At 38.5% G+C, this 17,259-nt stretch overlaps 1 protein-coding gene across 3 annotated transcripts in view; it reads left to right on the top strand.

Moving 5' to 3' along the window:
* The window catches only part of CDON (cell adhesion associated, oncogene regulated), a 110,012-nt gene extending 93,159 nt beyond the window's left edge, over positions 1-16,853 (top strand). For all 3 annotated transcript variants that reach the window (XM_004469246.5, XM_012529318.4, XM_023591952.3), the window contains exons 19-20: positions 1,471-1,724; positions 13,592-16,853. In XM_004469246.5, the coding sequence (XP_004469303.2) occupies positions 1,471-1,724; positions 13,592-13,755 (418 nt within the window). In that variant the 3' untranslated portion in view covers positions 13,756-16,853. The remainder of the gene's footprint in view (positions 1-1,470; positions 1,725-13,591) is intronic.
* Positions 16,854-17,259: the final 406 nt, after the last annotated feature.

The following is a 17,259-nucleotide window of genomic DNA, read 5'->3' as shown; positions in this document are numbered from 1 at the left end:
ATTTGATATTTCCAATAACTTGAACCAACAGTATTGCTAATAACAGTTGACTTCCTTTTACTTAATTTTTTTATTGCCCAGAAACATACCATCCCATGTTTAAAGGGTGGAAATCCAAAGAATTCTTATCTTTATTCCCTAACTTTTGTTGTTCCAGTTTGCCATTGGTCAATCCTGTGTGTTTCCTATAATATACTCAAATCAAAGCCAAATTCAACATCATCACCAAACTTTCCTTACTCCTAATTTTAGAAACAATATATATATTTCTGAGTTTCTGGTGTCCAGTATTGGTAGAATAGCTTGATTGCCCACAGATAATAATTATAAAATCTAGACAATTTGAAAACACTGGAGAATAACCAGAAGCAGGCAGACACTGGATGAGAATCTACCTTTGAAAGACAATGGGTGACATTTTTGAATTTGTGGGTATTTACCTTGAGGGCATTCTTCATGGTGGGACAAAGACCCAAACAGAAGGTGTTGTGTCAGGGGATGGATTTCGAGGCTGACAGAACAACCAAAAAATGAGGGGGAAAATCCAGCAAAAAAATTGTAGACATATGAAGAAACATGAATGTGATTCTTATTCCAGAAACAAAAGCAGTCAATAGAAACAGACCCTGAGTTACCTAGATGTCACACTTAGCATATGATGACCTAAAAACAGCTATTACAGACTTACAGGAAGACTTACACACAATACAGAAATCAAATGGAAATTTCAAAGCTGAAAAGTATAATAATTGAAATGGAAAATTTACTGCAGAAAGAATAATGAACAAGCTAGAAGATAGAGCAGTATAAATTAGTCTGAAGAATGTAGAGGAAAAATGAAGAAAACGCGTATCTTAGACTGGAGATAAAAGTGAGACAGATATGAAGTGAATGCTCAATGCTAATATATTCCAACAATTCATACTGTAAAGAAAAAAATAGAAAAATGAAGAAAACCTGGATTTTGAATGTCTAATCCTTGTGGTGTTTCCTTCAAGTGTGAGAGCAAGCATGTTATTTGATATCAGAACAGTGCTTTTTTTTTTTTGGCTTACATAAGGTCTTTTCTTTGACATGACCCCAAGTTTCTTAGCATTCTGTCCTCTTCTTCCTCTTTTCTCCCTCACTTCTTCTAGTGGCAAATGACCTTTACCTTTTATGTACTATATTTGGGAGCCAGTTAATTATGAAATGGCCACAACTTCTGACAGTGGACTAAGACAAAGCAAGAATGAAGGATAGGTCACAATATAAGGTTCCTTTCTTAAGTGGTTTGCCTTTTTATGCATTCTGTTGTAGTGTACTTTAACTGTACTTAATGTTTCAAATCATAGTGTATCATTTATCTATTTTTAAGCATTACTCTTAAGAATCCATGAATGCAGAATACCGAATGATTTTTTGAAATAAGCTTAATCTAACTTTATCCCTTTAGATACAAATCTCTTTCCTTTGATTTAAATGTTGTAGGTGTTTCACCAAAACCAACAGCACTTTTACCAGCAACCCCCTTCCTGTGATCCCCGTCGTAACACCGTATCATCCAGATGGTTTGGAAATGAAGCCCCTCAGTCACATGAAGATGCCTGTGTGTCTGGCCTCCACGGTCCCCAATTGTGGCCAGTCACCCGAGGAGAGCATCACAGACAATGTGGTACCAGTACCTACCCATCACACTGAGTTCAGCACCGATTCGACAGATGGTACAGCACAGTACGACAGAGGTACAGAAGAGGCATTATAAATCTTATGTTTCTAGAAAGGCTTCAGTTAGCTAAAAACTATTCAAGGGAAGATAATGTTTTCAGAATTTCCTTTCTCTTATCAGTTCATATATTTCTTAAGGGACTGGGTGAAATTCTGTTTTTATTCATATCCTTCACCTCAGGCTATTAACCCCATTGCATATTGGAAAATGAAGCCAAATAGACTTTTAAAAAATTTATTTATTTCTTTCTCTCCCCTCCCCCCCACCCCAATTGTTTGTTCTGTGTCCATTTGCTGCGTGTTATCCTTTTTGTCCACTTCTGTTGTCAGCGGCATAGGAATCTGTGTCAAATCTCCATGTGTGCGGCGCCATTCCTGGGCAGGCTGCACTTTCTTTCGTGCTGGGCGGCTCTCCTTACGGGGCGCACTCCTTGCACGTGGGCCTCCCCTACGCGGGTGACATCCCTGTGTGGCAGGGCACTCCTTGCGCGCATCAGCACTGCGCGTGGTCCAGCTCCACACGGGTCAAGGAGGCCCGGGGTTTGAGCCTCCCATGTGGTAGATGGATGCCCTAGCCACTAGGCCAAGTCCACTTCCCCAAATAGGCTTTGATTCACATTATAACTGAACTGAAGATTTGCTGATCATGAGCCCCTTTATCATTTCAGTTGGTTCTGGAGCTTTGGCCTTTCTTGAAAATGATTATTTTGGGTCTTTTATGGAGTGGATTAACTCTCAGATGAATTGTGTAACTATTAATGTGAACTCTATTTCTTCCTTTTTATTTGTTTTTTATTGGAAAAGTTGAAGGCATACAGAAAAATCGTACAGAAAGTAGAATTCTCATATAACCCCCTCTCACACAGTTTCCTTAATATTAATGCTTTGCATGAGTGTGGTATCTTTGTTACAATTGATGACACAATATTATAATTATGCTATTAACTATGACCCATAAGTTACATTAGAGTTCACTCTTTGTACAATTCTATGGTTTTAAAAAAAAAATTTATTGTGTTAACTTATTTAAAATCTATAATTTTCCCTTTTAACCACATTCAAATATACAATTCAGTGGTGTTAACTTTATTTGCAAGGTTGTGATTCCATCACTACCATCAAACTTCATCACTCCAAACAGAAACTCTACACCAATATAGCATTAACTCCCCATTCCCTACCCTCACCGTGGTCCCTACTAACCTGTATTCTACATTTTTACTATGAAAATTTATTTCCTATAAAGCTAGCTAATACAGTATTTGTTGTTTTGTGTCTAGCATATTTCACACAACATGTGTTTAAGGTTGATCCATGTTGTTACATGTATCAGAACTTCATTCCTTTTTATGACTGAATAATATTTCCATTTTATATTTATATATTTTATAACTATTTTTGTTTATCCATTTATCTGTTGACAAAAACTTGGGATGCTTGCATCTTGGGGCAATTGTGAATAATGCTGCTATGAACATCAGAGTGCAAGTTTTTAAATGGGAAAGTGTGAGTCCTCCAATTTCATCCTTCTTTTTCAGGATGGTTTTGGCAATTTGGGGTCCCATACCCTTCCATATAAATGTGATGATTGAAATTTTGATTGGGATTGCTTTGAACCAGTAAGTTGCTTTGGGTAGAATTGACATCATAACAATATTTGGTTTAATTCTTGAATGTGGAATGTCTTTCAATTTAAGTAGGTCTTTTTTGATTTCTTTCAGCAATGTTGTGTAGTTGTCTGTGTACACTGTCGAATAACAGTGGTGACAGTGAGCGTCCCTGGCTTGTTCCTGATATTAGAGGGAAAACTTTCAGCCTTTCAGGATGTTAGCTGTGGGATTTTCATATACGCCTTTTATCCTGTGGAGGAAGTTTCCTTTCATTCCTAATATTCTAAATGTTTTTATCAAGAAAGATTGCTGTATTTTGTCAAATGCCTTTTCTGAAACAATCGAGATGATCATTTTTTCCTTCACTCTGTTAATTTGTTTTATTTTGTATTTGATTTTCTTATGTTGAACCAATCTTGCATACCAGGGATAAATCCCACTTGATCGTGGTATATAATTCTTTAAATATGCTGTTGCATTTGGTTTGCTAGTGTTTTGTTGAGGGTTTTTGCATCTATATTCATAAGAGATTTTGGTTTCTAGTTTTCTTGCGGTATCTTTATTTGGCTTTGGTATGAGGGTGATGTTGGCTTTATAGAATGAGTTAGGGGATGTTCCCTCCTCTTCAATTTTTTGGAAGAGTTTAAGCGGAATTGGAGTTACTTCTTCTGCGAAGCCATTTCCTGGGCTTCTCTTTGTTGGGAGGTTTTTGATTACTGGGTCAATCTTTTTACTAGTAATTGTTTTGTTGAGATCTTCTGTTTCTTCTTGAGTTAATAAGAATTTATCCATTTCATCTTGTTTATCTAATTTATTGGCCTACAGTTGTTTATAGTATCTATTTATAGTCCTTTTCATTTTAGTAGGGTTGGTAGTAATGTCCCCTTTTCATTTCTGATTTTAGATATTTGTATCCTCTCTCTTTTTCTCTTTGTCTAGCTAAAGGTTTGTCGATTTTATTGATCTTTTCAAAGAGCCAACTTTTGGTTTTGTTGATTCTCTCTATTGTTTTTGTTTGTTTTCTATTTCATTTATCTCCACAGTCATCTTTGTATTTCCTTCCTTCTGTTCCTTTTGTGTTTACTTAGTGATCTTTTTTCTAGTTCTTCCAGTTTTGAGGTTAGGCCTCTGATTTGAAGTCTTTCTTCTTTTTTAATATAAACATTTAGAGCTATAACTTTCCCTCTCAGCACTGCCTCTCCTCTGTCCCATAAGTTTTTTATGTTGTATTTTCATTTTCTTTCCCCTCAAGATATATCCTAATTTCCTCTTTAACCTATTGGTTGTTTAAGAGTATGTTGTTTTATTTCCATGAATTTGTGAATTTTCCCTTTCTCCCTCTGTTGTTTATTTCTAGCTTCATTCCATTTTGGATGGAGAATATACATGTATGATATCAATATTTTTAAATTTATTGAGGCCTGTTTTATGATCCAATATATGGCGTACCCTGGAGAATGATCATGTGTACTTGAGAAGAATATTCTGTTTTTGTTGGGTACAGTTGTATATATGTCTCTTAGATGTAGTTGATTTAGTGTTTCATTAAAGGCCTGTTCTTCCTTATTGGTCTTCTGACTCGATGCTCTATCTATTAATAAGAATGTGTTAAAATCTCCTACTCTTAATGTGGAATCATGAGTTTCTCCCTTTACATCTGTATTTGCTTCATATATTTTGAGACTCACTGGTAGGTGTATATATACTTATAATTGTCCCCTTTATCAGAATGTAATGACCATTTTTGTCCCTAGTAACTTTTCCCTTTAAGTCTATTTTATCCATTATTTATCTAGCCACCCCAATTCTCTTTTTGTTAAAATTGCATAGTATATTGTTTTCCATCTTTTAACCCTCAACCTACTTGTATCTTTGACTTTAAGATGAATCTCATGCAGACAGCATATAGTTGGGGCATGCTTTTTTTCCTTACCCTCCCCCACCCTGCTGTTTTTGCTGTATCCATTCGCTGTGTGATCTTCTGTATCTATTTCTCTTTTTGTCTTCTTGTCTTATCTTTCTTGAGGATTCACTGGGATTTGGTCCTGGGAACCTCTGATGTGGAGTGAGGTTCCCTGTCAATTGTACTACCTCAGTTCCCGGTCTCTGCTTTGCTTCACCTTGATTCTCCCCTTTGTCTCTCTTTTGTTTCGTCATCATATTGCTGCATGGCTCACTGTGCAGGCACTTGGCTTGCTTTGCGGGCACTGGCTTGCCATGCGGACACTCAGCTCGCCACGTGGGCACTCGGCTTGCCGTGCAGGCATTCACACGGGCACTCAGCTCATCATGGGGGCACTCGGCTCGCCATGTGGTCTCTCATGTGGGCACTTGGCTTACTGCATGGGTTCTTGGCTAACCACGTGGGCACCCATGCGGGCACTCGGCTCGCCATGCAGGCACTCACTTGGGCACTCGTCTTACCACACAGGCACTCGGCTCACTGCGTAGAGGCACCCACGCAGGCACTTGGCTCACCACACGGCATGCTTTATCTTCTTCTTTTTCACCAGGAGGCCCCGGAGATCGAACTCGGGTCCTCCCATATGGTAGGTGGAGGCCCTATCACTTGAGCCCATCCATTTCCCAGGTCATGCTTTTTAAATCCATTCTGCCAATCTTTGCCTTTTGACTGGAAAGTTTAATCCATTTACATTTAAAATCACTACTGATAATATAGGTCCTTTGTAAGTTTCACCTTTTTTGTCCTTAATTTCCATTAAAGCTAAGTTTTATATTTATTTGCTTTCTTGTGTTGTACCGTACTGAGTGCCTTTTCCTTTCTATCTGGATATATTTTTTTATCTGTTTCCCTTGTTGTTACCATGGGTTTAAAATTTTACATCTTAAATATATAACAATTATATTTTGTTTGATAATTTAACTCCAATAGCACACACATGTACTTTTCCCGTACCTCTCTGTCCCTCCACCTTTTATTTTGTATATGTTACCACTTATATCTTTGTACATTGTATGTTCAGAAACCTAGGTTTATCATTACTTTCTTGCATTTGCGTCTTAGCACCTGTAGGAAATAGGAAGTGGAGTTACATACCAAACAATACAGTACAATAATGGTGGCCTTTATAATTACCCAAATGGTTACCTTTCAGCAGTCTTTCTTTATGCTGCTTTGAACCACTGTCTAGTGTCCTTTCATTTCAGTTTGAAGAGCCCCCTTTAGTATTACTTTTAGGGCAGGTCCTGGGGTGATGAACTCCCTCAGCTTTTGTTTATCTGAGAATGTCTTAATTTCCTCTTCATTTTTGAAAGAGAGTTTTGCCTGATATAAAATTTTTGGCTGGCAGTTGTTTTCCTTCAACACTTTAAGCATTTCAACCCACTGCTTTCTTACCTCCTTTATTTCTGATGAGAAATCAGCATTCAGTCTAATCAGGACTCCCTTGTGTGTAACATGTCCATTTTCTCTTGGGGCTTTCAGAAGTCTCTCTTTGTCCTTTGCCATTGATAGTATAATCACTATATGATGAGGTGTATTTTTCTTCATGTTTATCCTGTTTGGTGTTCTCTGAGCTTCTTGGATGTGCATATTCACGTCTTTTGCTATGTTTCAGAAGTGTTCTGTCATTATTTCTTTGAATATTCCTTTTGTCCCTTTCTCTCTCTCTTCTCCTTCTGGGAATCCCATAACACGTATATTGGTGTGCTTGATGGTGTCCCATAGCTGTCTTGCATTATTTTTGCTTTTAACGTTTCTTTTTTTCTTTCTGCTCCTTAGCCTGTTTCATTTCAGGTATCTTGTCTTCAAGTTCACCTATTCTTTCTTTTTCCAGCTTCATCTGTTATTGAAACTCTCCTAGGCATTTTTTCATTTCTGTTATTGTGGCCTTCAACTCCAGTAATTTTGTTTGGTTCTTTTTAAAAATTTCTGTCTCTTTACCAAGACTCTCATATTGCTCATTCATTGTTTTCCTGATATTCTTTAGTTCTTTCTCTGTATTTTTCTTCATCTTCTTGAGCATTTTTAAGATCCTTTTTAAAAGGCATTTTTTGATATGTCCACATTCTCATTTTCTTCATTGGTGTTGTCTGTATTTTTAATCTTCATCTTTTGGATGGGTCATTATTTCCTGTTTCTTTGTCTTGTACTCTTGTTGCACACTGTAAATTTTAACATTTAAAAATGCTAACTCTGGGGTGTCTGTTTCTTGGTTTTGTAACCAGCTGGTGATAAGATAGATTTTCTTGAGCTTTAGCCTTCCTATCAGGAAGGTCTGCCCAAGGCAAGTGCAGTGTGTAGGCTTTTCCCTGTCTTTCTGGGCCTTTATCTTGTCCTGGGCTTTTGCTTGTCAGTTGTTTTGGAATTCCCTGTTTACAGGAGCTTGGTTGTCTCCTCTGTTTTGCAGGAGTCAGACCTCCCTCTCTTGGTATATTAGTCAAGGTTCTCTAGGGAAACAGAATCAACAGGATGTATCTCTAAATAGTATGAGATTTTATATAATACTCTCATGTGACCATGGGGATGCACAAGTCCAAATTCCACAGGCAGGCTTCAAACCAGGGGCTCCAGTGAAGGTCCTTGATGAGTTCCTAGGAAACACTGGCTGTCTGACGTTGAGCTGGAAGACTCTCTCCAAATGCTAAAACCCCTTCTCTTGTAAGGCATTCAACTGATTGGATAAAATGCTACTCATTGCTGACAGCAGTCTTCTTGGTTGATTGTAGATGTAATCAGCCATCTATGCCTTCAACTCACTGATGATTAAAGTCCATAAATGTCCTTGTGTTATAATTAGCCCAGTGCTTGCTTGACCAAACAACTGGGCACAATTACCTGGATGAGTTGACACACTAGGAAAGTTACCTTAGGGAGGACTTACCCAGTTTAGTCTTTCCCAGTCAAAACAGGGTCAGGAACCCACACAGTGGGCACAGATTGGTTTCAAAGTGCCATGTGGAAGGGGTCAGGAAGGGCACCAGTGCTGACGTTTCCTGGTTTGTCCAGAAAATGCAGCTCTTTAGCTAACTTTGCTCCCACAGCCCTGAAGGAGCCCTTTGTCTTTAAATCTCCATTACTTCTGCCCTTTTGTCCAGAAGAAGGGCAGGCGATTTGAAACAGTGGCTGCCACGGTCTTTGTCCAGTGCAGGTTGAAGCAGTAACTGTCCTCAGAACCGGGCCCAGGGATCCGAATTTGCGAGTCAGAATCTATGATCAGTTACTGTCCATGCTCACCTCTGTTCTTGGGGAAGAGAGTTTTCTTTCAGCAGAAGCTAGCCTTGGGAGTGGACCCCACAGCAGCCTGCTACGAGAGTGGAAATGGGCATCAATAGCCGCTGTGTAGAAAGGGGAATTTACAGTACTTTACTGTAATTCATCAGCCTCTTCCTTCTGCTCTTCCTGGATGCTGTACAGTATTCTTTTGGCCTCTGGAGTTTGAAAATAGTTGTTTCAGACAGTTCCTGCCTATTTAATAGTTGTTTTAGTGAAGGACTGAGCCCTAGAGCTCTTTATTCTACTGTCTTCCCTGGAAGTCCCCCCTGTTGGAAGGTTTTGATTACTAATTTAATCTCTTGTTATGGATCTTTTGAGATCTTCTATTTCATCTTTAATCAGTGTAGGTAGTTTGTGTATTTGTAGGAATTTTAGGAATTTGTGCATTTCACATAGTTTTGTCTAGTTTGTTGGCATACAATTGTGCATTATATTCTCTTATAATCCTTTTTATTTCTATGGGGTTGATAAGTAATGTCTCCTCTTTTCATTTCTGATTTGTGTCCTTTCTCTCTTTCTCTCTCTCTCTCTTTTTTTTTTTAATGAGGTACTGGGACCTCATACGTGAGAAGCCAACATTGAACCATTGAGCCACATCGGCTTTCCTGAGTTGATTTTTTTTTTTTTTTTTTTTGCTTGTTTGGTTTTTTTGGTTTGTTTTTAGGAGGCACTGGAACTTCCCATGTGAGAAGCAGGTGCTCAAGTGTTTGAGCTACATCTACTCCCTCTCACTTTCTCTCTCTGTCAGTCTATCTAAAGGTTTTTTGGTTTATTGATTCTCTCTATTGGTTTCTTTATCCTCTATTTCATTTTCCTCTAATCTTTATTTCCTTCCTTCTGCTCCTTTTGTGTTTAGTTTGCTCTTCTTTCTCTTCTTCCTCAAATTGTGAGGTTAGGTCTGTGTTTTGAGATCTTTCTTTTTTAATTAGATATTTAGAGCTGTAACTTTCCCTCTTAGCACTGCCTTTTTGCATCCCCTATGCTTTGGAATTTTTTTTTTTTTCATTTTCTTCTACCTCAAGATATTTCTTAATTTCCTGTGTGATTTCTTCTTTGATTCATTGGTTTAAAATGTGTTGAGAGTTCCACATATTTATGAGTTATCCAGTTCTCCTTTTGTTATTGATTTCTTGTTTTTGTTCCATTGTGGTCTGAGAAGACACAGTGTATTATTTCAATATTTTTAAATTTATAGACTTAACATATGGTTGTCAGTTAACATATGGTCTGGCCTGGAGAATGACCCATGTGCACTAGAAAAGAATGTGTTTTGCTGCTGTTGGGTGAAGTGTTCTTTGTTAAGTCTAGTTGGTTTATACTACAGTTCAGATCTTTTATTTCCTTATTGATCTTCTGTCCATTCTTGAAAGTGGTATATTGAAGGTAGCACCATCTAGTTCTTCCTTCAAATCTTTCAATATTTGCTTCACATATTTTGAGGCTGTGCTATTAGTAGCATATATATTATCATTGTTATGGCTTCTTGTTGAAGTGACCCCTTCATAACAGTTTTTTACTTAAAGTGTATTTTATCTGATACAAGTATATAATTCCCCCAGCTCTCTTTTGATTTCTATTTTCATGGAATTTTTTTTCCAACCTTTCATTTTTCAACCTACTCGTGTCTTTGAATTTAAGGTGAGTCTCTTGTAAACAGCATATAGTTCAGTCATATTTTTTTTATCCATTCTGGCAATCTCTGCCTTTTGACTAGAGGGTTTAAATGATTTATATCCTAAGTAACTTTTAATAATTCATGACTTTCTTCTGCCATTTTGCTATTTGGTTTTTGTAAGTCTTATGTCTTTTATGTTCCTCAATTCTTCCATTAATGCCTACTTTCATATTTAATTTTTTATTGGGCCATTTAAAGTCCCTTCTCATTTCCTTTCTGTTACATATTTTTCAGATATTTTCTTTGTGGTTACCATGGGGCTTAAATTTAACATTGTAGACTTATATTTGATTTGTTTGATTATGTTTGATATGTTATCAGCTTAACTTCAGTAACATATACAAACACTGTTCCTCTGCCCTTCTGTCTCCCCACCTTTTTGTTGTACTTGTTACAAATTATATCTTTATATACTATATGACCCAAACCGTAGATGTCTTTATTTTTTATGCATTTTCATTTTAGGACCTGTAAGAAGTAAATGGTAGAGTTACTTACCAAAAAAAATATAATGGAGTAGTACTGGTATTTTTAATTACTCATATGGTTATACCTTTAACAGATTTCTTATTGCTAGATTGATCCGTTCTCTACTATCCTTTCTTTTCAGTCTGAGGAACTCCCTTCAACATATCTTTTAGGGGCTGATCTAGTGGTGACGAGTTCCCTCAGGTTTTGTTTATTTGGGGATGTCTTAATCTCAACCTCATTTTTGAAAACCTTTCCTGATATAATTCTTGGATGGCAATTGTTTTTTTCTAGCACTTTAAATATTTTACCCCCACGCCTTCTTGCCTCCGTGGTTTCTGATGAGAAATCGACACTTAATCTTATTGAGTCCCCCTTGTATACAACATGTTGTTTTTCAAACCTTGAGCTTTCAGAACTCTTTCCTTGTCCTTGACATTTGAAGTTTGACTGCTTTGTGCTTAGGTGTGTCTCTTTGAGTTTATCCTGTTTGGAGTTTGCTGGGCTTCTTGAATGTGCATATTCATGCTTCTCATTAAATTTAGCAACTTCTGCCATTATTTCTTTGACTATTCCTCCTACCACTTTCTCTGTTTCTTTTCCTTTGACTCACGTAATGCCTCTATCAGTTTGCTTGATAGTATTCCATAGGCCTCTTGGGTTTCTACTCTTTTTTTTTTCTTTCTATTTTTGTTTCTTTCTGCTGCTTAGTAGTAATTAATTCAATTTTCTTATCTTTGAATTCATTGATTCTTCCTTTTGCTATCTTTAATCTGCTTTTGAAAACCATTAGGGAATTTTTTGTTTTAGTTATTATGGTCTTTGACTCTAGTATTTGTTTCTTTTTTAAAATTTCCATCCCTTTATTGGGTTCGCACATTGTTCCTTCATCATTTTCCCAATATCCTTTAGTTCTTTCATTGTGTTTTTCTTTATCTTTTTGAGCATATTAAAGATCATTTCTTTAAAGTCTTTGTTCAAATCTATCTGAAGCCTAGTCTTTTTCAATGATATTTTCCAGATTTTTATCTAATTACTTTGGATGGGCCTTCATTTTCTCTTTCTTTGTATTGTAATATTTTGTTGCACACTGTACGTTTTTTCATTGTAAAAACAATAGAGTAATTCATACATGAACATATATAAATAATAAGTGTATAGTAAAAGTTGTGAACTTATGAAACAAACATGCATAACATCATACAGAGGTCCCATAAATCACCCCACCGCAAATACCCTTTTTTGTTATGAAACATTTGTAACAAATTATGAAAGAGCATCATAAAACTATTATTATTAGCTGTAGTCTGTATCTTATATTTGGTATATTTTCCCCCTAATCCACGCTATATTCTTTTGTTCATAAACCATAGAATTTATCTAAAGTGTACAATCAGTGGCATTTAGTATAATCAGAGTTTCACATTCATCACCTCAATATTAGAGAATTTTCATTACTCCAAGAAAAAAGAAAACAAAAGGCAAACCACTGTCATACCCATATATTAACACTACTAATTATAGATCCTATATGTGCTTTCTCCATTGGTATTTACAAACAACTTTTTACCAATTTTGCATAGATTAAACCTCAGCTTTCCATTCTCTAACCACATTCTGTTCTCTGGTGACTTATATTCTAGCTATTAATTCCATGAGTTTGCTCATTATATTTAGTTCATAATGGCAAAATCATACAATAGTTTTCCTTTTTGCCTGTTGCTTTATTCAACATAATATCCTCTCTGGGTTCATCCACATGGTCATATGCTTCATGACTTCATTACTTCTTACAACTGGATAATATCCCATCACACACTGTACCTTTTAATATTTTAATGTAACTGTGAGATTTAGTCTATGAATCTCTGTTCCTTAAGTTTATGTCCAGCTGGTGATATGACGGTGATTTCCTTGAGTGCCAAGAAACTAACAAAAATAAACAAATGCAGAACATACCTTTCCCAGCCTGTGCATATCGCTTCTGCTTTGGTCTCCTATCAAGATCAGCCTGAGGCAAATAAATTAAAAAATGAAGAAAATGAAAAAAAAGGTCTCCTATCAACATCAGCCTGAGGCAAATGTACAGTGTAGGATCTTCTTCATCTTCTCTGAGCCTAAGTCTTTTCCTGGCCTTAGGAATTCCTCCACTTACAGGAGTTCAGGTGCCCTCTTTTACTCCTTATGAATTAGACTCTGCCCCTCTACCCCCAGTGTTCTATTGTGTGTCTTAAAGCAAGTAATCCTTTGTCCCAGGCCACCTAGACCAATTACTTTTGCACTGTTTTAGCTGGACACCAGCTGCTCCTGTCTGCAGGGCATGTTCTGAGTGAGCAAGTCAGAGATGAGTTTCCAGGTTCTGAGGCTGCCGTCCAGTAGGTTGGCATGATCCAGGTGCCTCTGTATGCACGTCGGGGTTACTCTGCCCTCTGCAGAGCAGGGCCAGGGCCCACTGTGGGCGTGCAGCAGGCCAGTTCCACACCATGCCACAGAGGGCCTGGGCAGGGAGTGGGGAGGAGCCAGCAAAGGTGCCCACGACTTCTAGCATTTTCTCAGAATGGCAATTACTTGATTCCACATTCACCCAGTTATTAAAGCTCTGAACTACTTTCTGAGAGTTTTGAGGATGATATTCTGCCAGTATTTGCTAGTTGTTTGAGGATTCCTTGGGGGAATGGTATCCTGGAGCTGCTTATGTCGCCATCCTGGTTGACTATCAGTTTTATTTTAAAGTTTTTAAACCTATTGTCTCCCTCAAAAATAAACGAAATATAACTGGACTCTGCTTCTGTTTCATTATTCGTTCTTTATTGCTTGAAGCAATGTTTTTAGACTGACTGGTAAAAATCACCCTGTTATCGTTTCATAATGTTCCCTAACCTTTCTGTTTTTCAGGAGACAGCTGTGTTCATTCAGAAGTAGAGAACAAAAGTTTAAGTTGGAATCCTCTTATTTTGCCCCCTGTCTCAGAGGAATGTACTGAAAAGACAACGTGGCCTGCTCCTGGCATTACTTTAGACAGCCCCTCAGGGGTCCTTCAACACCCCCAGGAAACCTGAGGACGTGTGAATGACGTCATGCTCCCAGTTCAAGCCAGTACCTGCACAGATCCGACCTGGGGACAGACCGTGGGAGGGACATTAATTCACATCAGAGGAAATCATTATTTATTTTTTGTAGTCATAATGTCATATGAATGTATCTCAAATCCCCTTCCCTGTTCCTTCCTCGCCCTCTATAGGAAGCAGCCTTGTTTTCCGCAGTGTCTAATCTTCTGGGAAGCGGTGGGATCATTCCATGTTTTCTGACAACCTCAGTGTCTGGAAGAGATCCACCTTACCGGCCTGTTCAGCTGAGAGGGCTCTCGCATTGTGGCGTAGGCAGTTTGAAGTTTGCCAGCAGCCAAGTTTTCGGATGGAAAGCTGTCTTTCAATATTGTGTTCGTAGACTCTGAGAACATTTTTGAGATCAGCATAGTAGTAACCTAAAATTTACAGCAAGAGATCTGGCTTATGCAATTTTATAAGTGTGCCTTCCACAACGGTGGTGATGAGGTGCCCTGCTTACCCTCTCTGTCTTCACCTCGGCACAAGTTAGGCTCAGTTTTCTAGGCAGTCGTCACAGTGTTGTGGTTGAGGTCGAGTTCTAGTCGGATTATTGCAGTCTTCAGAAAGAGAACCAAAGCTAGTGAGGAAAATCAGGCCTTAATATTCAACTACTTTTGAAATTACATTTGTTTGTGAAAATGGGCACCATGTGGCTCTTTTTGACTCTGTTTCTATGCTAGGAACAATATAAGATTTTAAAGTGGCACCTTGACAAGAAAGATACACATTTTAAGAAGAAAGGGGGCTGGTTCAAAGGATTCCAGCTTGGCAGCCGCTCTCCAACGTGCTCCATTATTAGTACAGGATTGCGTTCATGGTACACATGAACTGAAAAAAAGTCATTTTCTGACTTCCAGAATGGGCAATGGCCTAGAAGATGTGGGCGTCAGAAAAGACTTAATTCAGAAGGAAAGGACTATGGGTGACTTGAAATTTCCTGACATTTTTCCAGAATGTCATCGTCGTTAACCAGCACCTAAACCTTTGGTCAGCAGAGCTCATAAATCACAGTTACTGCTGCCTCTGAATGGCAAGGACATTTGCAGCTGCCTTTGGACGGCTTTTTTTTTTTCACATTAAAAAAACAAAAAACACAACAGTATAAGTGCATTTAATAGCTTGAGTCAAATTTTACTGGATCACTGCTGCTTTGGGGATTGTGCATCCCTTTGGGGGAAAAAAATGAAAAAGGACTCTCTTTATGTAGAGTCCAGCAGTTCCAGCATATGCGAAAAAAGTTTTGCAGTTTCCCAGAAATTGCAGTTGAATAGAATATAATGCTACCTTACCTTACCATCTTTCTATATAAATGCATCGGTATTCCCTTGCATATGTCTATATATTTTATAAATAGAACTGTTAGTGAAAAATGTGCTGTTTAAACTGGGTCACTATGCAAGAGTTAACGCCAGTAGAATAGAGTGAATATGATTTCATAGTAGGGTTTTAGAGACGTTGTCGAAGCGTGTTCTACATTCCAGGTGTCTTTGCCCGTAGAATACTGAATTTATTCTTCGTGTTGTTTAGATGCAATTAGCTTTGGAGGAGGATAGCTGCACCCCTTACTTCTGTACCTACCCAAGGACAAAGTCCTAGTTCACAGAATATGAAAACATACCCCGTGTTTGCCAGTCAAGTTACAGCAATGCTGTTACAGAGGCAGTTTTAGAAAACTGGGGGGTAAATGTCTATTGGCGGTCATTTTGATTCAGGAAACAGAGGTGTGTTAGCATGAGCCTTAGGTCATAAACTGCTTTTAAAGATTGAGTTTGAGTATGGGATTGATCCACTAGGAAGAGAAAAGTGACTTCTTTACCTTGAGGGCAATCTCATTGTGGACTGCTTTATTTATATTAGTAACGCTGTTTTAAGTGTTTTCCCTTTTATTGTTTTTTATTTATAAAAATGCCTTTATATATTGAGATATATAAATCTATCTATATATATATAATTGCCATTATGTTTAGGAGGTATGAGTTCTCCCTAATTCCTGAGTTGTTCTGGACATTTACACACTGCACAGTTGTCACAAAAGACAGTTCTACCTAATGTCGCCTCACCAGGAAACAGGAGGATCCAGTACAGTGTGGGAGACAGAACTCCCGTGGGTTAGTTGCTGCTCTGTTCCCAGGCACCTGCTAGGTGCTCGTTACTGTTGTCTCATTTAACTCTCACAGCCAAGTGCAAAGTTGGCCTTAAGCTCCCCAAGTCACCTAGTGAGCCTCAGAGCCTTGAACCCAGCTTCTCTGGAGCTGCCATTGTCCATTTTCCCACACTGCTTTCCAAAAGCACTGTCTTTTACACTTCTGTCTGAACAGGCCCAGTAACGCACGCTTGTGCTGCTCCAGCTGTGCATCCTCCGAGGAAGGAAAGGAGTTGTCCTCTGTCCTGCACTGGTCGTCCTGAGGGGTTGGCATTTCTCTCCTTGACCCCACTTTACCATCCCCACCCCACCTGGGAATTGGAGTCTACAATTCCGCTCTGCTTAGTGATCCCATACCCGGTCAGACCTCCTCATGTTCCTTCTGTAGTCTTAGAATTCAGCTTAGTTCATGGTTTTACCCTAACCTTCCCCCACTCCTCTTAGATCATTTCACCTCCTCCCCTTTTTTCCTTCTTCTCTGGGTTCTGCACTAAGAATCTGGTGAGAGGTGCTATCCCGAACACAAGCCAGATTGCAGTGTTTTTACCTCTCAAGTGGTCCTTTCAAAGAAGCATTTCTGCATGGGTTTTGTTTTTATTGAACAAGTCCCTGAGCACCACTGCAGTCCTAGCAAGCCGATGATGTCAAAAGGCTCATCCCAGCTACAGTTCTGCCAAGAAGTTAATTTTCTAATTTCAGTTTGACCTGTGTGGCTCTCTTTTAAAGCAATGACTTTAAGATGCATGTTTTGTATCATATAGAAAAGTATGTTTTATTTTCCTTAAAGTTGTAATATTGTGTTTGAAATTGTATATATTTTAAATGATGTAGCTTTGACAGTTTTTATTTGGTTGATGTGATTTTATATTAAAAGAGAATGCTGCTTTCATGTAGAGGAGCAAGTGAAGATGGCAATACTCAGGTTCTCCGTCTGTATAAAGCTGCTTCTGGTTTGTAACTGAGGTAGGTGTACATCTTACTCTGAAGTTCTTTGGAACTTCCACCCTGTCCTTCCCTGACAATCCTCTGTGCATATCTGGGAACCAAGAGAATTATCCCCTCTGTTCTCCTGAAGGAATAGGTTTTAGGGCTGCAAGTGTTTCCTGAGGGAGGCTGGGAAAATCCCTGAGCCAAGATGGTGTGTTCAAGCAGGCTGGTCCCCCTTAGGTCTTCGTGATTCTTTGGAAGGAAGAGGGGAGGGCGGGAGAGAAGCCGGAGGGGAGTTGAGGGGTGAGGGCGGGGAGGGTGGGTGCCATCTTTGTAGACCCCAGAGAGTGACCCTTCTCAAGAAGAAGCTTTGTTTTACTGCCCTA

The sequence above is a fragment of the Dasypus novemcinctus genome, chromosome 27 (genome assembly GCF_030445035.2).
Source record: "Dasypus novemcinctus isolate mDasNov1 chromosome 27, mDasNov1.1.hap2, whole genome shotgun sequence".
Taxonomy (NCBI): Eukaryota; Metazoa; Chordata; class Mammalia; order Cingulata; family Dasypodidae; genus Dasypus; species Dasypus novemcinctus.
This window is presented reverse-complemented; position numbering and strand designations above follow the sequence as displayed.